The sequence below is a fragment of the Strix aluco genome, chromosome 1 (genome assembly GCF_031877795.1).
Source record: "Strix aluco isolate bStrAlu1 chromosome 1, bStrAlu1.hap1, whole genome shotgun sequence".
In the NCBI taxonomy this organism is placed as follows: domain Eukaryota; kingdom Metazoa; phylum Chordata; class Aves; order Strigiformes; family Strigidae; genus Strix; species Strix aluco.
Window position 1 is genome coordinate 140,935,892 of NC_133931.1, and position 24,488 is coordinate 140,960,379.

The 24,488-nt window shown below is 49.4% G+C and overlaps 4 protein-coding genes across 10 annotated transcripts in view; all 4 read right to left on the reverse strand.

Annotated features, from left to right (window-relative positions):
* Positions 1 to 3,084, reverse strand: part of HOXA3 (homeobox A3) — a 47,457-nt gene extending 44,373 nt beyond the window's left edge. For all 6 annotated transcript variants that reach the window (XM_074837911.1, XM_074837902.1, XM_074837895.1 and 3 more), the window contains exon 1: positions 881 to 3,084. The gene's annotated coding sequence lies outside the window, so the exon portion shown is untranslated. The remainder of the gene's footprint in view (positions 1 to 880) is intronic.
* A 45-nt stretch (positions 3,085 to 3,129) lies between these two features.
* On the reverse strand, positions 3,130 to 5,486 carry HOXA7 (homeobox A7). Its single transcript, XM_074849463.1, has 2 exons — positions 5,040 to 5,486; positions 3,130 to 3,971 (listed from the first exon to the last, which is right to left on the reverse strand). Exons 1-2 carry the CDS (start codon positions 5,413 to 5,415, stop codon positions 3,688 to 3,690), a joined length of 660 nt encoding a protein of 219 aa, XP_074705564.1. The 5' UTR covers positions 5,416 to 5,486; the 3' UTR covers positions 3,130 to 3,687.
* Positions 5,487 to 11,176: 5,690 nt separating this feature from the next.
* HOXA9 (homeobox A9) lies at positions 11,177 to 14,320 on the reverse strand. The gene is made up of 2 exons (XM_074837997.1): positions 13,716 to 14,320; positions 11,177 to 12,585 (listed from the first exon to the last, which is right to left on the reverse strand). The coding sequence occupies exons 1-2, from the start codon at positions 14,260 to 14,262 to the stop codon at positions 12,347 to 12,349; spliced, it is 786 nt and encodes a 261-aa protein (XP_074694098.1). The 5' UTR covers positions 14,263 to 14,320; the 3' UTR covers positions 11,177 to 12,346.
* Positions 14,321 to 20,784: 6,464 nt separating this feature from the next.
* On the reverse strand, positions 20,785 to 23,452 carry HOXA10 (homeobox A10). Of its 2 annotated transcripts, none has more exons than XM_074837948.1 (2): positions 22,612 to 23,452; positions 20,785 to 21,173 (listed from the first exon to the last, which is right to left on the reverse strand). In XM_074837948.1, exons 1-2 carry the CDS (start codon positions 23,450 to 23,452, stop codon positions 20,899 to 20,901), a joined length of 1,116 nt encoding a protein of 371 aa, XP_074694049.1. In that variant the 3' UTR covers positions 20,785 to 20,898. The 2 variants fall into 2 exon arrangements, with proteins under 2 accessions (XP_074694049.1, XP_074694059.1); XM_074837958.1 differs by having other exon boundaries at positions 20,909 to 21,173; positions 22,616 to 23,401.
* Positions 23,453 to 24,488: the final 1,036 nt, after the last annotated feature.

Below are 24,488 nucleotides of genomic sequence, written 5' to 3' on the forward strand. Positions count from 1 at the left end.
TCGCTCCCCCCCGCCGCCACACACCGCGGGGCACCGGCCCGCCAGCCGCCGCTGCCCCCGCCCCAGCCGCCGCACCGTAACAGTCACAACAAGGAGAGAAAGGGGGGGGGGGGGGGGAGAGAGGGGGGAGAAAAAAAAAAAAAAGCTCCGTCTCCGGCGCTGAAATCGGTTTAGCCGCCGCTAAGCCCGCTCCGCGCAGCCGAGGCGCGCAAGCTACCCACGCCGGAAAGCGCCGCGAAGGCTGTTCCGACGGACCCACGGCGGGGCACGGGGATTTTGCAGGCAGCGCTTGAGCTGATAAAGAAAACCAAAGGCACGTTCGCGCTGTTTCCCCCGTCTAGAAATAACCTTCCTCCTGGACGTGCCAGGGGAGCCAGGAGATATTCTGCTGACTGGTGGTTTTTGCTTTGCCTTTTTTTTTTTTTTTCTGCAATAGTAAAAAATAAATTACATATAAATTTCAGCTGTCGCAAATGAACTTTAAGTTAATGCTGCGAAATAAAAAATATATTAATGTTTGGGGGGGTTAATTTTTTTCCCCCTCGTGCTGGAAAAAAAAAAAATCCCCTCGGATTGATGCTGCAAAACCTGAATTCTTAGAAAATAACGTGTATGTCACAGCAATCTCCCGGCAAATGCAAACAGAAATAAACTTCGTGGGAAAAAAAAAAAATCCACAGCTTCCTTGCTAAATAATAGAAAGTAGACATTTTATTTAGACATATTTTTGCATGCACTGGTTAAGTCGAAATCAACTGAGCTGCAGCCACCTCTATTTTTGGCCGGCAACATTTCCATTTGGTTTAATTGCACATGTCTAATATTTAAACGTATTAAACCATGTTTCCCTGCTTACGGTAGTGTCATATACATTTCTCACCTTTTAGGTTCTGGCTCACAGGAGCCCCTGCGACTTTGACAGCTGTCGCTTTGGCTGCACAGGAGACGAATCGCCCTCCTTTTGGTGCCAGAAGAAGCAGGAAATTAGCCAGGTTGCAAGTTGAAAATCTGCCACGCCAGTGCTTTGAATCCAATATGCCACACCTTCCAGCGGGGGAACTGGAAATTGCCATCCCGGATCTGTGTTCTAGGCGGCTGCTTATGCCGAACCTCCGCACACTTTGTTCACTATTGCCTTACAAAGAACAAATGAAATGGGGATTGAAAGCCAGAGAGATCCGAAGCAGGACAGAGCTCAGCAAAAGAATGCGGCTCTATTCTCGCAAGGGAAATTATAAAAAAGTTCATGTTCACGGTTACCATCCACATGACCGACAACGACCAATGGAAAAACCGAACAACTCATAAAGTTGTATTGCAAAGTTGTAAATTTTCATAAACAACAACGGATTTATGGCCTTTTCCTCATCACTAAGAAGAGGCAGGTCTTAGAGAGGCGCCATCTTACCACAGAGGCAGCCCTGGAGTTTTTTAAAAGACCTGGAGTTTGTACTAATTTTATTAAAATTACAATTAGTACGTTGACCAGGAACGGAGTGTAGTAGAAAAAGGGAACTTCTGCGCAAATGATGCACTGCTTCTACCTGTATTTATCCGGACGAATAAACGGACTTTTGGGGCGAGCTTTTTTTTTTCTTTTTACAAAATTTTTTTAAAAGATTGAAAATATTAGATCTCCTTGACATTACGTGATACCTGGCAAAAATGACACATTTTCTAAAGCGGGGCGATTTTTCCCCTTTTTAATGCTACCCTGATGCCCCCCGCTCCCCGACAGCCGCATGCACAAACCCCACACGTACCCGACCAGATCATTTACACTTGGAAGTTTCGCATCTCACTTTCTGTTCATTATAAAATATTATTTCGCTACATGCAATTTCGGCTTGATCGCCGGCCGCCTGGACTGGGGTTATGATTGCAAGACGACACGGGAACAGGGTGAAAGGAAGCCCTCCCATAAAGAAGGCTTTCCGCTTTATTAATCAACTGCGCTAGGGAAAAAAAAAAATAATCACGAAGTCGAGATAGAGAAATTGACTGATTCCTATCAATTCATCACCTTAGATTTTTTTTTTTTCCCTTCCGATTACGGGGGGGGGGGGGGGGGGGGGGAGATTTATATGGTCTAATTTCTTTATTTGTCTGTGTAAATTATTTTTTGATGCTTCCTTCGAACTGTTTCCCTAATAAAGAAACACAATTCATTGTCAACAAGCATATTTATTTTCTGTGTAACATAAAACACATTTATCGTGGGAGATACTTGTACACGGTATCACTTCCAAAGAGAGTTCACAGACATTTTTTTTTTCCACTTCCAATACTTACACGGCATACCCAAATGTTCACAACGAACACATCGAAACACATTGTAACATACAATTTTTGAATAAACTTTAGCCAAACCTTCAAGACGGATTTATACAGAGTTCTTAACAATACATCATGCTACAAAGTTTCCAAATTAATTACATACTTCCCAATTTATGACATGATCTTACAAATGAGCTCCAAGACGAATATAAATGACAAAAAAAAAAAAAATCGTTCAAATATACAGTATCTGCTATTGTAGGAAAATTCACGGTATTACATATTAACATGTTCCGATAATCAGGACAGGTTTTTTTTTTAAAGGTGGTTACATGGTCATTTAAATTCACTTTTCAAAGAATACTTTCCGCTATATTAAGATCAACCTAGAATAAGAAAACGGCCTTTAGCAGAGGCAGCCGAAGGTAGAAGCCAACGGGAGATATTAAACCGCTTTGTACAATATTGGCGTGTGTTTGCTTCCTCACTCGGAATAGTAAAGAATCGAGAACAAAGATATATTGCAGCATATGGTTTTCATTTATAATTGCTTTGGAATAAATATATTATTTTAAATTTAAATATATTCAGCCTTTTCGGTACCAAATTCTATACCAAAGCTATTGATGCGTGCTTTTCGAACGACTACACTTATATTTCTAAAAGCATTTTGCGATTCACATTAGTAATGTTATCTTCTTTTGACTACTAAAATACAGTATACTTTCGAAGATAGGTAGGCGGAGCAAGATATATAGGTAGTCTGGAAAATAGGTAGTACAAATCATTGCTGTAGATTGTAGTGGTTTGTGGAACATTCCCCCCCCCCCCCCCCCCACTTGCTGTTTAACCTTTTGTTAGTGTAGTTGTTAGTTATGATACTTTTCTAACAATAATTACAAAAAAAAAAAAAAAAAGAAAAAAGAGAAGTGCAGAGCTACTTATTAAAAATTAGGTAGTTTTTCTTAATGTGAGCCTAATGCACTTTTCCCCTTAGACACGATTGGGACTACTGAGTCAGGTAGTTACTTCGGAAGGTCACGGTTTACAATCTGTGCAAGCAGCAGTTCTCCCACTGAAATGTCCCCTGGACAAACCCACCCAGGTTTGGGTGAATGAAAAAAACAAATGATTGTAGGATGCTCTTAGGAGATATTACCGAAAGGTTCGGCACAGGGCAGGTTTGGGGAGTACGGGAGAGTGGAGGGAAGGCTGGAAAACCACCCCAAGAAACGTTTTCATGTTTGGAAACGCTCGCTTGCAAGATGATTATTAAAGGGAACTGATTTTTTTTTTAAATAAAAACAGTGAGTCTCTCTCTTTTTTTTTTTTTTTTTTCTTTAAAGGGAGCTTTTCCAACTGTCATGTGCATACATTATACTAAGAGATCGCTTCCTCGAGTGGGACTCCTTAGTCCTCCTCCTCCTCGTCTTCTTCCACTTTCTCGACAGAGGCTGCTGCTGACGTGGGCTCGTTGGGAGCCGGGGTGCTGGAGCTCTCTTCCTTGTGCTCCTTCTTCCACTTCATCCTCCGGTTTTGGAACCAGATTTTGATCTGCCTCTCCGTCAGGCAGAGGGCATGGGCGATCTCTATCCGCCGCCGCCGAGTCAGATAACGATTGAAGTGGAATTCCTTCTCCAGCTCCAGCGTCTGGTAGCGGGTGTAGGTCTGGCGCCCTCGCTTCCTATCTGGACCTGAAAGCAGGCACACACGGCCAGGAGTTAGGCAAGGAGAGGTGGAAAGTTTTCTCTTTTTATTTTTTTTCCCTTAATATTATTATTATTATTATTATTATTTAAATAAACAAACAAACAAACCAAAAGCGGCCGAGCCAGAGTGAATGATCCCGTTCTCTCACTTCCACCCACCCCCCCACTTTGCCCTAACAAAGACATTTCAGCCACACGACCTGCCCTGCTCAGGCAGGGAAAAAATTAAGTTGCTCGAGACCTAGAAAAAGTGGAGAGAAAGCATTCAGGAGAGGAGGTGGGGGAGGAAATTGCTTTTGGGAGGAGGAACTTTCTCCCCAGGCGATGTATTTCCCTAAAACCTTCCAGACTTTCGCGTTTCGCAAGGGGAAATAAAAAGCTGGAAGGCTGGGCTGTATTTATTTTATTTTAATGTCGGGGGCTCCCTCCACCCCACCACCACCACCACCACCACCCCCCCCCCCGCCCGGATCGTAAACAATACATCGCATTTAGCTCCAGAAGAGAGCTCTCCTTTTTCACACACTCTCGCCCCCAGTGCACCCCCTCCCCCTCCCCGTTTTCCTGTTTAGTACATTTCTATAGATCCTTATCTCAGTGGAAAGGGCAGGGGAGACGAGAGTGGCACGTCTCGGCAGCGTGGGCTGGCAAAGTCCTCAGCAGCCCGTCCCCCGCTCCTGAACGCCCCTCTCCCCTCCGCCTTCCCCAGCCAGCGGGATTTTTTTGCCCAACTTCAGCAGAGGGCAGGGGAGACGTTCGCCCATGGGGGCTGTAGGAGCCCGCAGCCAACTCTCCACATTTCTATAGCGAACAGCGCAAAGCAGCTCAATGCTAAAATTCCATAGCAAATGGAGTTAAATAAATTTACGAGGCTAGAACCCATTAATTGGGCAATAAAAAGTTTTATGATACTCATTTACATACAATGCCACGGGCTTTCTACGCAATGGCGCCTCGGCTATAATTAAAACCATAAAGGCTGTGCTGACAGTAATTCTGGCGACACGCTTTGCCTGGCTGCCACAGCTCCGAGCCCTCTCCGCTCGCCCCTACCTGAAGACCTCATCCAGGGGTATATCCGGAAATTAGGCTCAGCCTGGTTGTGCAGGTTGCTTTCCTCCGCTTTCTCACAGCTGGGTTTGGTTAGCTCATTGCAGAGGACGGGAATGTTCTGATCAAAAGAGGAACAATGCAGGTTGTAGGCATCAGAGCCCAGGCTGTATCCGGAAGAGAACGGGCTTTGATATATGGTACTGTTCACATTGTACAAGCCGGGCATGGAGGAGGCGAAGGCACCCGCGCCTGGTCCATAGCCGCTTCTCTGGGAGTTGCTTGCAAAGGAGCAAGAAGTAGGCTCTGCATTTTGGAAAAGAGAAGCCCCCGCCGTATATTTGCTAAAAAGCGCATTCACATAATACGAAGAGCTCATAATTTTGACCTGTGATTTGTTGTCCGGCAGGCTTCAGTGTCGGTTTTACGAGGTAGCGTGATATATGATAACATTACACCCCCAGATTTACACCAAACCCCATTTTCTTTTGGACTGAGCTGCCTTGAGCACGTGACCGGTCATATGACGCCGCCCGCCAATCCCCGCCCGCCTCACAGGTGGTGCCGGCCGCGGCCCGCCGGTGCCCGGCCATGGACGGGCCGGGGACGCCGCTGCCGCCGCCGCGCCCGGCAGCGCCCTCCAGCCGCCGCCGCCCCCTCGCCCCCCGACGGCGCCGCCGCGGGGGGGGCGGGCGCTCGGGCCCCCCGAGGGAGGACACGCACAGACCATGTGGTCCTTTAGACGGACCGGGGGGGTGTTGCGAAAAAATCAAATAATAGAATATAAACTTTAAAGGAGGCTGCTCGTCACCCTCGCGTGGTTTTTCCGCGAGGAAAATAAACGGGGGGGGGGGGGGGGGAGTGTAAGCCCCAGCCGCCGGGCCCCGCCACGCATGGCCCCCGCCGCACCCCCGGCGGCCCCGAAGGGCTGCCCGAGCCGGGAAAATCAAGGCGCCCCCCTGGAGTGAACCCCGCCGTTAGCCCCCCTAGGAGAAAACTACCGTCACCCTCCTCGGAAAACAAAAAACAAACAAAAAAACACCACCAAAAATGGGGGGGGGGGAGATATGTGAGGACTCAACTTTCTGAACGTGTCAAAAAGAAAAAAAAACAAACAAAAAACAACATAATAAACCAAAACCCCCAGAGTTGAAGAAATCGCCTACAAACGGCTTCACATCTCAGCCGCCTGTTTAATGCCCCTGTTACCTTTCCATCCCACCTACCTTACAGTCCTAAGCGTGAGGCGGCAGCGGTACGCTCAGATGCCGGGGAGCGTTGCTGCTTTTCTAAACACTGGGCTCCCCAACAATGCGAATGGCTCTCCATTGAGGATGCTGCACCGTGCCCTTCCTTTAAACGGATCGTAAAATGAGTTTCCTTCCCTCAGACAGGGAGTCCTGGTAAAGACAGCTTTTACTGCCTGCCTGTATTGCACATCATAAACTGGAAGGAGCACAATGGAATTGCCCCGGAAATTCTCCTTTCAATTATAGTTTGGTGCCCCGTGTACAAAGACTTTCTCACCAGTTAAAATTGTTCTTGGCGATATTTCGCACGGACCCTAAACTTTACATTTTGTAAACGTGGGACACCCTCTCCCCCCCCCGCCCCACACACCCCTCCAACACACACGCACACACACACACACGCACCCTTTGGGACTCTTTATGCGCGGTTATTGCAGCCCCATGAATATAGGTTACTGAGAGAAGCAAGTAAATTCTCTAAAGCCAGATCCCTGAGATCTTGGTGCTTCAGAGCATGCAAAGGTGGCAGCTATACGTAGATATTTTCCAAGTGTTAAGTACGGGAAAACGCAGTTGTTATTCGCAGGCGTAAGGGAGAAGCTGGCGAAAGAGCTCCTTTGGGTTATTTCTTCCAATTCGCCAATATTAGACAATATCCCTGCGGTCGCAATCGCGATGTGGGAACACGCCGGCAGAAGAGGCTGCTGGAAAGGAATAAAGGCCCAAGAAGTTAAACGAATGCGATGCAAACAAGACGACGACCAAGAAGATCAAAGAGGCTGAAGTAGATGACATTAGACCAATAAATTGCTCCTCTGGTGACAACATACCAAGATGCAAGAAGAAAGAAACAGCAAATATAACCAATGTCTAGACTTAAATATGGATAGCATAGGACCGAATAGATTAGCCGGGTGGTTGTATTTCGAGCTCTCTGATTCCGTACAATTCGCACGTTTATGTATTTTTCTTTGCGTGTGTTTGTTTACTGCCGCACCTTTTTTTATACATATATTTTTTTGCTTGCAGCTTTTTTTCCTGCCCACCCTCAAGATTTCTCAAAGTCTTCACCGAATAAATCTTAAAAGGACCCCCAGACATGGGTCCCCGCCACCTTGTTTACTTCCCCCACCCTCTGCATGCTAGGCATAACGCTGCCTCTGAAATCTCTCGTTTTGTTGCTCAGAAAACCAGGCTGGATCCCCGCGCCTTGAAAACGCACGAATTAATTTTTTTCCAGTCGAGGAAACGGCGAACGGGCGCAGATTGCAAGATTTCGGTCACCGCAGTATTCTCACACGCTTTACACATCATCCTCTAGGCGGGATTCACTGTATTTATTTTTTTCGTGTGAGCTCTGGACTACCTCTCGTTGCCTTCTGAGCTTTTCCGGGAAGTAAAAGGTTGTGATAAAACGGTGCTCATAAGTTACAAGCGACCTGGGAGCACTACATGATTATGGCTCGTGTATTAAGCAATATCTTGATGTGGTTCATACTAGAGAAGATTTTGTTGTTTTGGAATCTGTTCTCGCCGTAATTTATCCACGATTATAATGGAACGCACTGTGCCAAGTTATTACTTAGTATGACGACGCATAAACACTTTTTAATTTCAATATAATTTTACTGCCCAAGGAAAAAAATAATTAATCATAATAAGTTTAGCAATGCCATTGTAGACAAACATTTGATAGGAAGGCTCTTGTTAGAAAGCAGGGAGTGGCTGTTACTCTTTATCCCTAGAAAGAATTAAATCTTTGAAACACTGCGGGGAAAAAATAGCTCAGTGCTCACATTCCTTCCCGATGCAGAATTTCGATATCAAGAGGTTGGCTTTGATTTAAGGAAATGTAAATAAAACGCAGAGAAAGTAGTTCTGTTACGGGGTACTATGCAGCGATTTGTTTACGTGTCTGGCTTAAACTTGAAAAACACAACGTTCATACTGCAGCTCACATTTTATGCTTCCTTTCCTCCTGCCTTTATTTTCCTTCCAATTACTTTTTCCCCCTCTCTTTTGGCAACTGTCATCTGAAAATACTTCACAATCCACCACTAAAACTCTTTCTTAGGACGCGAAAGCCAACAAAAGCAAAACGGGGAAAGGAAACCCACGAAAACGACTCGAGGAAATCAAAATAGAAGGCGAGGAGAAGTTAGGAATGACTTTGAGAGACACGTCAAGTTTGCAGAGCATCAGCCTGCTCGCATCTGTCTCATACAATTACAACGGGTCCCACAGAGCTGAAATTGCTGGGGACACAAGCAGGGCTTTTTATTTGTATCATAGACAGCTGTTGAGGAATTTTACTCGCCGGTAAATAATTTTCAAACGAGAGGTTTGCGGCGCTGCCGTTTCCCCGCACGGCCGTGCCTCCAGCTACGCGGGCGCGGAGAAGGGCGTTGGGAAATCCGGCGCTTCGCCCCCCGCTCCGAGGGCGAAGTTCTTGGGGCGCTCTCTCCTCCCCGAGCTGATGGGGGGAGACCCTCTTCCACCCTGCCCCAACCCTTCGATTCCCCCTTTCTCCAAACACTTCGTTCCTCCTTCGGGAGGTCAGGGCACCCCGTTTGCAGGCTCAGAGCCTCGCCAGAGAAGGGGCGAAGATTCGGGGCGCGGGACAGAGGAGCCGGCGGTTCGGGGCCAGGGCTCCGGCCGTCCCTGGTAGCTGATATGAAACGCCTCGGTCTTTTGAGAAGAATAAATGCACGGTACATCCTGGGTGCAGAGCAAGCTTTACTTTTGCCATGAGAGCCCCGAGCGCGGCCAGGCGGGAAACACCGCCCTGACCGCGCCCGGTGCCAGCGGGGCACCCCTCACCCTACGCCCGGGATACGGTGGGGGGGGGGGGGGGAAACAAACACCACCACCAAAAACTCAAACCTATGGGCCTTTGTTGAAACCCAAGCAGCGGTTTCAACCCCAGTTATGCTCCCGCAAAGTCGACATTTTAGGAGCTTTCGGGGAGGTGGCCGAGCGCTTGATGGCGGGCGGGCGGGCGCGCTCTCTTTCGCGGGCTCACAGCGCCACCTGCCGCCGCGCGGCCGCCACCGCCGCCGCCGCCGCCGCCGCCGCCGCGGAGCCAGCGCCGCGGCCCGCCAGCGCCCGGGAAGATAAATGTCCACCTCCCAGCCTGGATTTAAGCAGGGGAAGGCCAATAAAAGGTTGTTATTTCCGCTCGCCCGCTTTATCTAAAACAGCCAGACAAAACAAATGAAAAGGCTTTTGTAGAAAATCTTAATTGTGGCTGGACAGTTGTAAACTCATTAAGGGCCGAATTCCAGACAGTTTGCAGACCCGTCATTTATTACACACTCTTAATGCTGATTCTTTGAAGTTGCCTCTGTCTGCAACAACAGAGGGCGTCCCAGCATCCCCAAATACTGGCTCAGGGATCAATTAGGGGCTTTTTGTGTGTGTGCACACCAGAACGAGCTCCCTTTCACTAATTAGAACTCATCAAATCTTACCCCGGATTTCTTTCCTTTTTTTTTTTTTTAAGGTGAAGCCGAAAGCTGCTTTTTTTTTTTTTTTTTTTTCCTCCCGCAGTTCTGCACATCTGTAAACTTCTTACCGGCTCCCTAAGTTTTGTCTTTAGCCCTGCAGCGTTTTACACCCCATAAACGGTTACAGCAGTCATTTTCTTTTATTGCACTGTATGGCTCTGAATTTTCCTAACAACATCTTCTGCCAAGACCATAAGTGTGTTCCGTCTTATTTTGCTTTAGATACATATATATATGTTAGTGTACCTCCTTAAAACAGAGGCTTTTATTGTTATTCGACATATTTGCAAACAAGGGTCGGTGTGGTGCAGAAGTGTGCTGCGCCTCGTATTATGGAGGATATCTACTGTGAGCAATAAGATGTCCGCCCAAAAAAAGGGTAAATTTCAGCAAGCTCACAGACTTCGCTATTTTCTTTTGTTGCCGAGCTTGGTTTGGCTTGGGGCGGCGGGGGAGGGGTGGGCGCAATGGGGGTGTGTGTGAAAATCTTCCACTGCAAAGAAACCTTCTTTCTGTTTTTAAAAATAAGTCCTATTTAGTCTTCTCTGCTCTAGTCAGTCCAGCTCTTTCCTTCGGCTAAATCAGCGAGTAAAATTGACACCATAAATTCTGCCATAATTGTCAGTAAATTTTTATCTGTATCTATATCTATCTATACATACATATACATATAAGCCGAGGCGCTAGTAAAATGCAACGGGTTGTTTTTATTTGCCACGGGACATTTAAAAGGGAGGAAAAAAATCCCAAACGTGAAGGCAAGGGAAGGGTGACGTTTGAAATAACATATTTTGCATGCGCGATTATCTCTAGAAGGGAATTTAAAATGAACGCCCTGGTAAGGAGAGCCTTCTCCCAGAGCTTGTCGAAGCACACTTAGTGCTAGACATTTTCTGGGGAGGCTAATTAACCATCTCAGCTTAAATGTCGCTGTCCGAGCTGATTTACATTATTGTCCGCACTAAAGAACGTCGGACATTTTGATTTGGTCCTAAATCCCCCCCTCCCCGCCCCACCAGGCGAATTTATTAAAACCGCGTTAACTCGGGACTGTGCCCCCTCTGCCATCCGAATGGGCTCCCCCCTCGCACTGCTAAGCGCCAGTTTACCAAATTATATCTGGGAGGGGGGAGCTGTGCCTCCTCTCAGGGAAGCCATGACATTTAGAAACCGAATCAGCCCATTTAGGATGAAAATAAGCCCAAATTTTTTTATCACCTGGCGCCTGCGTTTCTAGAACCGTGGGTTTGCTCAGAAATTGCTCAGAAATAATACTGCTGCTCGCCTCGCCTCTGCAGCTGCCCTAGCCCTGCCACGTCTGCTGGTGGGATTCGGTGAGCCGTGGAAGATCCCCTCCTTAATAATCTTAAAACATCACAAAATATAAAAGAATCAATATATTTTATTTGGCAAAAAGTTAAATATCATTTCAACACAACGATTTGGTCAGTAGGCCATGAGGTAACTATTTCAAAATAGACAGTGTACGTTCTGCATCAACATAACTTCCCAGATTTATTTTTTTAAATCGATACAAATTTACAATAACCAAATGTAGGTTTTTATAGTGTATAATTTATTATCAATAAAATTCACCTTCATTACAATAACCATCAAATCATTCGATTAAAATTAAAACGTAAACCATAGGTAGTTACCCTTTTCACATATACGTATAGCTCCGAAATCTGATAACTGCTCACTGGTGCAAAAACAATATTTAAGCTAGTCTGTTTATTTACTTTTTTTAATATATAGATTATATATACAACCGACAAAGACAGTACTATATATATATCAACTGTGCATACTAAAATGACTTGCTTCAACATTTTGAGAACCGTAATTCCCAGACATCCCGGACGAACTTTTTTTCTACTTTTTTTTTTTTTTTTTTTTTGTGTTGGGATATATATATAATATATATTTTACAATCAAAGGTTAACTGTCTAATTATACAGAAAAGACTTAATACACTACAGAGCTATACTCTATGCAATTTTTATAATAAACAACCTGAGTTCAAATTGAATTCTAGCTTACACCATTACATCCGGTACAGCACCCAAGCACATAAATTGAGTCACAAACATAATTACCACAATAAAACACAGTGTTCAAGTATTAGAGCAGAGATCTCTCTGCCGCGCAAATAGCGAATAAAATTAGCTACGTAGACTAAACTATACAGTCCGTAAATAGTTGTGCATTATGAAAAGGTAGTTTTTTCTTTTTTTTTTTTGTTCTTTTTTCTTTCCGTAAGTGAAGAAACAGGTAGATTTATACAAGCCAGCTAAACAGCCTTTTCGTGCTAATGCCCCCTTTTTCTTTCCTATTAGAAAATTAAAAGTCTTACTGTACCTCTCCTGGCAAACTGGCCTCTGTGACAATCAAGGTACAATCATAATCTGAATTTGCCATGGGGAAAAAAATGAGGCCTGGACCCAGACGCATTGCATGGCAGGGCTCGAGGGGAGGATTTTTTTGTTTTGTTTTTAACTTTTTTCTTTTTTTTTTTACTTTATGCATTTTCATTTTAACCCGCGTGTCGCCATCATTCGTCCTTCGCTCGATCTTTGTTGATTTTCTTCATTTTCATCCTCCTGTTCTGAAACCAGATTTTCACTTGTCTCTCAGTTAAATTGAGGAGTCTGGCCACCTCGTATCTACGGTCCCTAGTGAGATACATATTGAACAGAAACTCCTTCTCCAGTTCCAGCGTCTGATGCTTGGTGTAAGGGCATCGCTTTTTCCTGGTGGACCTTGCGTGGAGCCAGTTTGCAGCTGGATTATCTACAACGAAAACGACAGAAGTTCAGGCTCGGGGAGGGGGGAGGGGGGTAAAGGGAGGGGGCTGGGGAGAGAGACCCACGCAGGACCAGCCGCGTGGCTGTCCCGATATTGGGGTTTAGGACGTGGCTCTCACGTCCCCAGGCACAGAGGATGGTGAGGCACAATGGACTCCAAAATACAGACACATGGAGAGGTCACACGCAACCACACGCGGCAAAGCCCCTCCGCCCCCGCCTCCCCTCGCCTTTTTTATTGTTTGTAGGATGCAATTTTAAAATACGCTTTCTCCTCCTCTCTCTCTCTTTGCTAGCTCCCTCCCTCCTCCCTGGCATCCCCACGCACACCCCCCTGGAACTGCCAGCCCGGGGACTGACCGGCCAGACCAATATGTCATCGAAATTGTTTCACTTTTTAATTTCGACCTTCTCCCGTGTCATGACAGGCAAGAGCCAGGGAGCTGGCGAGTCAGTCTACAGCTGGCATAAGCAAAACCTCGCCGGTTTAGGACCCTTATTCGCACGGCGTTAATCGCGATAGCAATCCCGAGGCACTCTGCCACCAGTCCCGCAGCCCGGGGAGCATCCAGCCAGCCCGGGGGTTTTCCACCGAGGAGACGCCGGGGGGAGGGGAAGGGACACCAAGTCAGCGGCGAGGTTTCTGCTCTGAGCCCAGCAGTAGCCGCCCCGGCCTGCGAGCCGTCTCAAAAAGATCCCATTAACATCCAGTGCTTCCCAGGCACCCTCTCCTCGGGGTCTGCCCACGCCGGGGAGTGCGGCGAGGCAGGAGGATGCGAGCACGTCCTGCGGAGTTTGCTGGGGTGGCTGGGACGGGGGGTGGGCGGCTTTTGCCTTTCTCTCTCTCTTTTTTTTTTTTTTTTTTTTTGCTTAAGTTGCAGTTGTAGGGTGGGTTTTTGTTTTCCTTTCAGCCTGGAAAGCCCGAGCCGTCCTAGATCCCGTTCGAGGCTGCGAAAGGCAGCGCTGGCTGTTGCGGATGGCAGAGCCCGGCGAGCTGGAGGAGCAGCAGCGGCGGCACGGCCGGTGCTCGGCCGCGTAATGAGCCCCAGCGCCTCGGCACCTCCCCGCGGCCGGCGCAGCGCCCCGAAATCCATTACCCCTCGCAGTCCCACTTACTTGGATCGATCTGCGGTTTCTCTCCGTTTGCCTCACTTTCTCCATTGCTTTCAGAGAATGCGCCTTCGTGGCTTTGCTTATCCCTATCAACTGGAGGAGAACCACAAGCATAATCAGAGAGAGACAAAGTGTGAGTGTCAAACGTGGTACAGTCAGCCCTCCTGGCCGCCAGCGGTTCAGGTTTAATGCCGTAATGCCTGCCGGTAGGTAACCCGGGGAAAGACAAGGAGCCCGGCACAGGCTCAAGCCACGAACGCATGTACCTGCCGTCGGGCGGTGCCACGGGCGCCTGGTGGTGCGCGTAGGGGTGGTAGACGGCGGGGACGCCGCTGGCGCCGGCGGGGTGCGCGGGGCTCCAGGGGGGGCCGAAGACGGGCGCCTTGGGCTGGAAGCTGCAGGGGGCCAGCTCGGGGTGCTCGGCCAGCGCCGCCGGCCGCGGCGGCGGCCCCAGCGGGGCGGGGGCGTAGCGGGGCGCCGCCAGCTCGTCCCCCTCCGGCACCAGGAAGGAGTCCACGTAGTAATTGCTGAGGGTCCCGGGAGCCGACATGGCGGGCGCGGGCGGCGGACCCGCCGCGGTTCGGGGCTGCGGGTTTCACGTAACAACTTGGTGCTGGCGGGGAAGTAGAGTCAGTAATAAGTTGAGGGCAGCCCGGGCGCCCATTGGCTGCCCCGGTCACGTGGCGGGGGAGCAGAACAATAAAGTATAAATCAGTCCGCGGGCTATTAATGGGTCACTGTTTTCCAGCCATAATTTTTATAGCGAGGCCATATGTTTTTATGCAAAGGGATATTTGAGTTATACGGCGGGGTTTGTTTTAATTGCGGCCAACTGAGATTAAAAGATCGGATTCTGTATTACAGCCCCCCCTTCCCTCTTTCTCGCTCGCTCTCTCCCCTCCCTTCCCCCCCCCCCCCCCCCCCGTTTAAGCGGACTATTTTATATCATAATTAATCATCCCATCAGTGGGTCGTGTTCCCCGCGAAAAAAAAAAAAAACAACCACCACCCTTCTGATCGGAGGCCTTCACATAAAATTATACAATAACCGAAGCAATAAAAAAGGCAAAATAGCAGTTGCGGTATACTGTATTTAAATATATATTTATTATATTTCATAAGGAGTTATTGTTTCGGGAGCCACGGGGTTGTTATTAAGTCAGTAACTATGAGCGCGCTCATTTGCATCGTTGTGTTTCACAGCAGTAAAAATTTACGAGTGCTTGGAAAGGTTAAATTATACTATTGTGTTTAGTTTGGGAGCTCACTGTAAATAATACCGTTCCGTTCGGCTCGGAGCTGGCAGCGGAAAGTCAAATTCAACGTATCCCCTCTCCGAACCTCCGCCGCCGAGCCAGCCCTCCCCGCCCGGCCGGAGGAGGACCGGGGCCGGGGCCGGCGCCGGCTCGGTATTTAGGCTGGCCCGCACCAAACTGCACTTCACCACCCCACCCGGCCGGGCAGAGCGCGGCAGTGACCGAAACACCCTCCTCGTCCTCCGTGCCCGCCCCTGCCCTTGGACGGGGCGGCGGCGGCCGGGGACCCCCTCGCCAGGCCGGGGAGAGGAGCCGGGGCCGGGGCTGGGCGGCGCGGAGGGGAGCGGAGGGCAGCGGAGCCGCCGTCCTGGCCGGGAGGGAAGGAGGGCGGGCAGAGCCGGGCGGCGGTATTTATCACGACGATTAATTCTTTAACTATGCAGGGAAGCAGCGGGGGGAAAGGGGAGAAAAAGCCCCGTCTCCCCGCTGCCGAAAGGCACCCTGCTTCTCCGGGCGGCTATCAAAGGGGCGCTCGCAGTCGGCCGTCCCGCATTCTGGTGAATCAAATTTATGTGCAAATATAGTTATTTATTTGCTGGCACCTCCTTTGACTGCAGGACACACGCTAGCGGCATCGGAAACCGAGCGGAGGGTTACAGTCCTCCGCAGAAGGAGGGGAGGGTGCGCGGGGGGAAAAGTAAGAGGCGGCCAGATCCAAGTCCAGTGTTAGGAATTAAAGTGGTGGCTGAGCGCTTTGCAAATATGCCTGGGAGTCCCGGCTTTTTCTCCGGCGGACGCTCACGCTGTTTATCCCCGTGGCTGGCGAAGGAGAGCGGTCAATGGGATGCAGGGGGCACAAAAAATCTCCGCGAGAGGCTCAATTTACTCGAAATATCTTTTATTGAACATAGAGCCCAGCAAATGGTAGGGACGGCTGAGTAATAATTAAAATCACGTGTAAATATTGTGCATGCGAAAGTGTGGTTCTAATTAGTTTTACATCGCTATGTGGGCTGTCTCTCTCCCTCTCCCTCTCTCCCCCCCCCCCCTCCTCCTCTCTTTCTTTTTCTTTTCATGTCTTCCCAACAGTTTAATCCGAAATCTTACAGAGATCCTATTTTAACAACGCTCTCTCCCCCCCCTTCAGCATTACAAAGGCCCATAATGAAACTATTAACTCCCATTAGGGTTCGAAAATTACGGAACAGTTGCAGGATCTCCACAAACAAGGAGCCCGTTATTTTCTAACAATTTAAAAAATGCAAATAAAGCTCTCCTCTGCTATTTTTTGTGGCCATTGTATAGACACGCCGTAATAGAAAAAAATAATTGTATTTCTTTCCTGGAAAGACGGAACTCGACGTCATTTGTATTTATTATTAAGAGTCAGCTGTGGTGAAATGTGATTGTAGAACTTCCTTTTTCCATTCAGAAAAAATAATCTTAGCTGCAGGAGTCCTGGATGTTTATATTCGAATTTGGGTTCTCAACTTGCAGCGGGTTTCATTTTTTTGGTTCCCCACCAAAAATAATAGCAAATGAATAACAATAACAATACCGTTTAAAACAACGTGCCTGCTTTTTTATTTCCCTGTAAAATTCTGCATTTGTTCACTGCCGGCGTCCAAGCGGCAGGAGAGGGTGTGCAGAAAGCAAGAGATAAAATATAGCGAATAATTACAGACATTTTTCACGCGGTCACGTTGTTGATAAGAACGCTGGAGCATTCGCCTCTCTTTTCGTCCTTTTAGACCCATTTTTCCCGCAATGTACATTTCGCATCCGAGCCCCGAAGGCTGGTGGAGGCAGCGTGGGCTTCGTACAATTTGCGTTGCAAATTACTGAAGGTTTTGGCGGTTTACACCCTCGGAGGCAAAAGACCCCCAAACAGGGTAGAAAGAGGCGTTCACACCAAATTGCGCTATGAAATCGGAATTCCCAGCAACGAAGCACTGCTGGAGCGATCGTGCCTGGATAAAAAGACTCCCTGCCCTCCATCCCGGTATAACCAAAACAGCAGGGCTTCCGTTCAGCTAGCTCTCACCCCCGGCTGCAACAGGAGGCACCCCGTCGGTTTTTAAGCGAGGGGCATCTGCAAGCCCCGCTTCATTAGCCACGCACCGCGGAGGCGCGGAGCGTACGCGGGCGCGGGGCAGAATCGGCGGGCGTTGGCGAGCTCTCCTGAACGGGAAGTTCAGGATCGCCTTTCCCCAGGGTTTCCTGCCGCTGCGAACCTCTCTCACGGAATCGCCAGTGCTGCGAATGCACGGAGGTGTTTTGGCACAGCGGAGAGAAAAAATTATTCAGAACTGGGGGGAAGCCGTCCAAAAGCAGGATCATGCGATTCGAATGGGAAATGAAGGGCAGAGACAAGGCTAGGTACAAACGCCCTAACGGCACGCACAGCCATATACACTGTAAATACACTCCCCGTATGGACACAGACCCAGCAGATAGCCCGTCAGACGCGCGGGGTGTGTGTGGAGGCAGACACAAGCACTTCAATTTGACTGCAACGGAGAGCTCTGCTCCTGCCCCAGCCGTGGACGTCTCCTTCTCTAAGGAACCGGCTGGGATGGATCTAGCCAAAATCCGCTACCCCAATTCCTCTGAGTTCCTGCAGCCCCGCCTGGACTTCCGAAAAACTTCGTGGGGATTTTTAAAATTCTTATAACGTTTTAGGCCAAAATAACCACGGTCGCTATAAAAAATAAAGAGAAAGAACGCCCCAACGAGTGAGTTTCCTGCCCTTTCCCCTGGCTGCTGCTCCGCTGCCGGGGGTGCCCCGCTCCGCTGCCGCGCCGGCTGCCGGGCGGAGGGCCCGGCGGGAGCCGCCCCTGCCCGCGGTCGCGCTGCGGACACAAAAGGCGGCGGCGGCGGCGGCGGTGCCGGCGGGCCCGGAGAGGTCGCTGTTGCCCGTTCCGCCGCCGCGGAGAGCGCCCGCGCCCGCGCCGCAATCGTGATCGTAACCGAGGCCTTGCGGGCCGCGGGGCAGCCGGAGCCCCCGAGCAGCCCCGGGGGAGCGGGCCCGACGGGCGGCGGTGAGGGGAACGGTGGAGCCCTGCGACAAGCCCCGGTGGGCACCAGCCACCCCCAGCCCCCCCTGCCACAGGGGACGAGAGCCACCGACGGGGCCGGGCACCCCCGCCGCGAGTGGGGTGCGCCCGGGCGCGGGCGCCTCGCTCCGGGGCCTGGTTTGTGACGGGGCGCGGAGCGGGGCTTGATCTCTCCCCACCCCCTCCCCCAAGCAGGGTTTTGGGTCTCTGTTTTTTCATAAATCCAGACAGAAAAATAAAAACAGCCCACCCCCCCGCCCCCCTCCCCGAGCTCGACCCACGCCGAGCAGAATGCAAAAACGCACCTGACCTTGAATGCAGCCTAGGAGATATATTAAAATCCCGCAAGCAGGCAGGGACTCGCTTAGGAGCTAGCTAACCTTGAAGAACTTGTCAAGCTTCCCCCCTCGGCTGCCGTGTTTATCTGAGGAATCAAAGGAGGCTCCGTTGCAGATGGGGAACAATGGCATTGGGACTTGACGCCTACAGATCACTTCAGCGCTAAGATTTCTTCGGGCAGAAAGGACCCTCGCACCAAGCATACCTGGTGATGATATCAACTGAAGTAATTAAGGCAGTTTCGTGCTGTAGAGAGAAAGGTGGAGCCCCAACAACATGAAACTACCTAAACCACAGAGCAGTTCTCAGGCGCTAATTATTACTTTCCCCATTGCCGTGGTCCTTAACACAAGGATCCCGCTACGAAAATAAAACCAGAAACGTGACTAAAACATCCCTCTCTCCCGCCCGACCGCCCCGCCGGCGCCCCTCCGCGCACCCCGGCCAGCCTCGGGTGGGTTAATGAAAACAAGAGAAAAATATAATAACAACCGCCACCTCCCCCTCCCCGGGCAGCTTTCGCCTCTCCATGCAGATGCAATCGGGAAGAAAAAGGCCGTGCACGACAATGTTACATCATGAAAAGCTAACGGCTCCCAAGAAGCCCGGGTTCAAAGTCTGTTCCCCCTCCTCCCGGCGTACACAGACCCTGCGAGGAAGCATTAGTTCTAGCTCCTCTCCCAGCTCTCCCTTTGCCTTCCCTTTGTGCAAGACTCTGTTAGCTAAACATGCAGCAAGAAAGGGAGGATGCAAAAAAAGCAGCCTGGGTGAAATAAGCTCTTCCGCATGCAGCCAGGTAGGGAATAGACTCGTCTGGAGGGGCCCGCTGGCAGGGAGGCGAGGCTGGGGTCCCCCCCTCCCCATGCGCTCACCTTGACGATTTCTTCTCAGCCCTGAGATAAAGCTAGAATTTTGTCATCGTCCTCTGGAGTTAAAGATCTCTGCACACTTGTAGGTGTTTGATACAAAAAAAAAAAAAAAAAAAATCGTTTCCCTACCCTCAAGAAATAGTAATTTGCTTCCTCAGTCTATGCAGCTCCTCAGTCAACTGAAACCACTCGTTCAAGACAGCAACAATCCAGATATACTAGCAAGTCATAAAACTGAACAAAAGCCGACAAACCTTAGAGCACCATCGCTATATGGCCCAGACAAATTACGACCGTCTAGGTAATATTTAAATAGATTCCTAAAGTAATTGCAGGGGGTTTAGGCAACTATTCCTGTTGTAAAAGTTCTCGAAGACATAAAGTAGAACCTGAGGATAAACAGTCACAAAAAGAGGTAAAATTAAAAGGATTCATTCCACGGTTTTTTATTCTTCTATGAGAACATAAACATCGTCTTTTTCACGCACAGCAGCATTACAATATTAATTTATTCCGATTTAAGGTAAGAACTAGATATAGCTAGAACTAACATTTATAATAACGATAGAATGCATTTGCTTAAAACAGTATCGGCATTTTAATAATAATAGACATTTATACATATCTGTATTTATAGCTTTTCCCCTTCTTTCTTTTTTTTTCTCTTTTTAAATTTTTCCACCTATATGTTTGACCCTTTAATGCATGTAACTTCACAGTATAAAGGAAGACGGACATATTCTCCCTCGCAATCTCAGACTCTGGCTCAGAAAGTCTTTCTGATGTTCAGGATATATACTTTTCAGTGAAATTAGTGAGGAAAAAGTGACTACTTTCTTCTCAAGGGGGAATTTCTGTGTGCTTGTCATGCGTTACCAACGGTAACGTTATTTATAGACCAAAAAAATCACTAATTCCACATATTTAAGCAAAACTACAATAAGTAAATATCTACAACCAGAAAGAGCGAGAGAATTTCAGAGGTAAGTGTCATAATTTAGTCCATGAGCAACACGAACTCTTTTATACCTTTAAAGAGAAGAGATTTCATTTTCCTGGCCAATTTTAAAGCTGTAATATTGACTTTCAAGGTAAAGGGGAAAAAAAATCGCTCTTAACACCCGTTCCCATGAAGCCTTTTTAAAGGATGCCTGCATTTCATTATTGTAACTCCTGCTTTTCGAAGGAAAAAGGGGGGAGGGGGCAGAAAAGGAAAACAGAGGGGGTGGGGGGAAGCTCCCAATATATAGAAATATGGCAAGGCTTAAATTCTTCATTCTGAAGCTACGTACAGTCCAAGTTACACCGCTTATAATTTAAAAGAATGCGCCTTTAACCAAGCTTGTTTACTTTTCAGAGAGAGATATGGGGGGAAAGAGATGTGCAGCTCCTGAAATGGTGTTTCTGTGTTTCAAAGCTTAAAGGAACAAATCGGCCCCGGGGAAGGCTGAAGGAAGCGGGAAGGTTCACGCACGGCATTTTGTGCATTAGCGTGGCTTTAGTCCGCACCCCATTCCCCCCACCCCCCCCCCACCCCAAGTAGCTCTTAAGAGGTTAAGGACATATTGAGAACGTCTAAAATCGTTAATCCATACAGGTGCGGATGACTACAGCCTAGGAAAATGATACTGGCTCTTTAAACCATAAAGATGTGTTTATAGGTTCATCAAGAGAAATTAAAGTTGGCTGTGAGCTCCCGAATCCTATTCTCTCTGTTCATTTTCTTCAGTTTCATTCTGCGGTTCTGAAACCAGATTTTAACTTGTCTGTCTGTGAGGTGGACTGTGCGGCTGATCTCTAGGCGACGCTCACGAGTCAGGTACATATTGAATAGAAACTCCTTTTCCAGCTCGAGAGTTTGATGCTTGGTATAGGGGCACCGTTTCTTTCTGCCACTTTTTGCCGTGAGCCAGTTTGCTGCATTTTCTCCTTTTGAATTGCCTAGTTTTGAGAAAGTAAAAAAGGGACGTTACCAGCGGGTAGGAGGCAAAGAGCGGGGGAGGGGGGCGAAGAGGGTGGAAGGAGCATCTGTGCGTGTGTCTGTGTGTGTGTGCGGGGGCCTCGCTCCGCCAGCTGCGGAGAGTTGGAATATGCGGTGTCCTTGTGGGAACCGAGACCTTTAAAGCGGTTTCCCAAAAGTCCCGGAGCCGCCCTGGAAAATCTCTCTCTGCTCAAAAAGCTCCGGGAAGCCTCCGGCGGGGCAGCGTGCCCCGCTGGGTAGTTCATCTCCGACCCCCCGAAACAGGCTTTTACCCGCTCCCCCTCGGCCGCTCCGAGCCACCGGTACTGGGGGGCGGCTTGGTGAATAGTCTGGAGTCTTATTCCCCCCCTCCAGGCACCTGCTTCCCAAAAAAAACGCTAAAGCCTGCGGATCTGAACTTTGTAAGTGTGTTCTGGAGGTGGAAAACAAGGTGAGCTGGGGAGCCGGAGCCTTCCCGCTCCAGCCCCTGCCTTCCCGGTGAGCTTCGCCCCGGCCCTCTCCTTTCCAACCATTTCGGGGGAGGGGGGGGGGGAAAAAAAATTAAAAATCCCCAATTACAGGGTGTTTATTCCTATCGGTGGCACCGGCTGGGAAAGAGGTAACACCGATCCCTCGATGGCTCGGAGTGGTTCGTGGTTTGGGGTTGGCTCTCTAGTAGTTTTCCGCTTTCTTTTTTGTTTTGATCTTATTATTTTCCAACGGGGCGCCTGAAGGAATAACAGGGGGTCTGAAACGCGTCCGGAGAGAAGCGCCTGAAAAGTCTGCCGCCCAGGGAAGGGGAGTTCTTTTTTTTTTTTTTTTTTTTTTTTTTTTGCCACGGGGACCCGAAAGGGAAATAAATAAGCAAATGAATAAATAACAACCCTGTTATCTAGTGTAGACGCTGAAGGATATTCGCGGTGCATTCATCAGTCTAATTTGATAGCAGTTCATAGATGGCACATTTCAGCGCGGCTGTTATTCCGAAAAGCATTCTGGATCGTAAAATATAACTTACCGCGTTAATAGGTTTATTTATTGGCACTGCCTATTGCTTATTTTGGATGCTTTACAAACATCTCTGTTATCTGGTAGGCACCTTCACATCACAGGGGAAAGATTGATCTTGTTTTTCTATATGTTTAAGCAGCATGCAGGCTAAAGTTGCCCAGAGCGAAGGCTCTAAGGGTTTTAAACTATAGGATGGACATTAATTTTTACTGCAACCCCATGCCCGAATATTACAAAGTTCAGAAGGTCAATCTGAGCAGCGCTTCTTGGCAGCCCCGCGGGGCAGCTGGGATCCTCCTTTCGCATCGCGATGCCACTATGATCCTCGACCGCTTTTTTTTTTTTCTTGCTTTTTTTTTTTTTTTTTTTAAATCATCACCACCACCATCACCATCATCGTTCGCTTACCTACGGGCTCTTTCTCGGGAGAGGCTTTGCTGCTCTCCGACGGAGCTGGAGAGAGCTCCTCTGCGGTGGAAGATGAAGCCTGAGTCTCGTCCTCCCTCTGGGAGACGCACGCCAAGGGGCTGGGGGAGCGCTCCTCGTCCTCCTTCCTCCCCGCGTCCGGGACGGGAGGCAAAGATGGAGGCGTTTGGAAGCGGCCGGGGGGCTGCGGAGGGAAGGGGGCAGCCCCGGCCGGCCCCGCGCCGTAGCTCTTGGAGGTGCCATAAGCCTGGGAGAGGCGGAAGTAGCCCGGGACGGGGACCCCGCCGCCGCCGCCACCGCCGCCGCCACCGCTGGCGGCCGGGCTGACCTCGGAGCTCAGGCGGGGGAAGGGAGCGAGGTCTGCGGCGGCCGAGCCCTTGGGGCATTTCTCAGAGTCATAGAGGCAGTAGGAGCTCTCCTCCTTAATGCTTGGAGCGAAGGAGCACGAGGTGGCCTGCTGGCTCTCCGGCTCTTCCATGCGGCAGGACCGGGGCGGGTCTAGCCACACTTCCATCCCTGACACGTAGGGGTGCGAGCCGGGGACCATGCTTTGAGAAGTACCTTCATTGCGTTTGCCCAAAACGGGGAAAAGTCCGCAGCTTTGCAGCCCGTAGGACAGATCGGCCGGTTGTGGCAGGTAGATCCCACTGTTGGGATAGTAGCCGCCTCCGCCTCCGCCTCCGCCTCCTGCTCCCGCCGCTTCCCCTCTGCCCGAGCTGATCAAGGAGTCTACCAAAAAAGAGTTCGCGGCCGGGCTCTCGGAGCATGACATTGTTGTGGAATAATTTGGCGAAGGGAGCAGATAGCCCTTTCTGGCTGACATTTCTTGTGCAAAACATGCTGAATATGATTAGAGATACCCCCGCACCACGGCAGACGCTTGCAGCCAATGGAAGCCCGGGCCTCCCCAGCAACCCCTCCCCGTCTGGTTTCGTATGCACCGAGCTGCTCTCAGGTCGACCTCTGAATTTGGGAGATAGATGTATATTAATGTGTAATATGGATTTCCATACACACAGGCGCGCACGCTTCGCCCACATGGGCGAGTGCCTGCGCCTGGGCGGGAGCCGCGCTCCCGGGAAGGGGAAGGAGCGGGCTTTGCTAGTACCGGCTCCAAGTTTTGCTCCCCTCTTATCACACGCACCGCTATAAAATAGCCCGGCGGTCCTGATGTTTATTATACCTAGGCTGAAGCGGTGTCCAGATGAAGCTTTTACTATCACTCCTCTCTCCCCGCGGTTGGGCTTTCCGGCAGCAACGCCTGCTCACCTCCCTGCACAGCCTGTGTGTCTCACAAAATTAATAAAGCCGCGGCTCGCCCGGTGTTTTATGCTCAGGCTCCGCTCATTTTATTTGATTGTCTCGTTTTTTAAGAAATAAAAGACGTGTTATTGTTTATCACGGATCATTGGAAACCGTAAAGGGGCCTGGTGCCTCTCGCGTTAAACTACCGAGCAAGGGGGCTGCTTCCAGCCTAACATCACCGCCACGACGCCAGGCTGGGCTTAAATTTCCTGGAGATAAAACGCTCTCTGCTGCGCTGAAGAATCTCTTAGGGAGCAATGCCACTCTGGGAGGATTGATTGTGCGGTTGCAGCTCCTAATGCTTTAGTTAACGCTGGATTCTTCCCGAGGTCTGATTACCATTTAAAATATAAAGCCAGACATATGCCACAGAAAGAATCCAGACGCGAGCAGTTCAAATGGATCCTCGCAGGATGCTGCGCACCCTGTTTATTGATGTGTTTATATTTGGGCTATCATTTTTATATCTCCCCCCCCCCCCCCCCCCTTTGGGTCATTCACTTTTCGCCTCTTCAAAAGCACCGTCTCTTTCACAAGCAATATACTAAATAATA

What these genes read in the sequence shown, in the direction of transcription:
- HOXA7 (XM_074849463.1), bottom strand. Translation starts at nt 5,415, where the DNA reads ATGAGCTCTTCGTATTATGTGAATGCGCTTTTTAGCAAATATACGGCG. An exon ending in CCCCTGGATGAGGTCTTCAG is followed by an intron (nt 3,972 to 5,039) that starts GTAGGGGCGAGC and finishes GCCTGCTTTCAG; the next exon opens with GTCCAGATAGGAAGCGAGGG.
- HOXA9 (XM_074837997.1), bottom strand. Translation starts at nt 14,262, where the DNA reads ATGTCGGCTCCCGGGACCCTCAGCAATTACTACGTGGACTCCTTCCTG. An exon ending in GAAACCGCAGATCGATCCAA is followed by an intron (nt 12,586 to 13,715) that starts GTAAGTGGGACT and finishes TTTTCGTTGTAG; the next exon opens with ATAATCCAGCTGCAAACTGG.
- HOXA10 (XM_074837948.1), bottom strand. Translation starts at nt 23,452, where the DNA reads ATGTCAGCCAGAAAGGGCTATCTGCTCCCTTCGCCAAATTATTCCACA. An exon ending in TCCCGAGAAAGAGCCCGTAG is followed by an intron (nt 21,174 to 22,611) that starts GTAAGCGAACGA and finishes TCTCAAAACTAG; the next exon opens with GCAATTCAAAAGGAGAAAAT.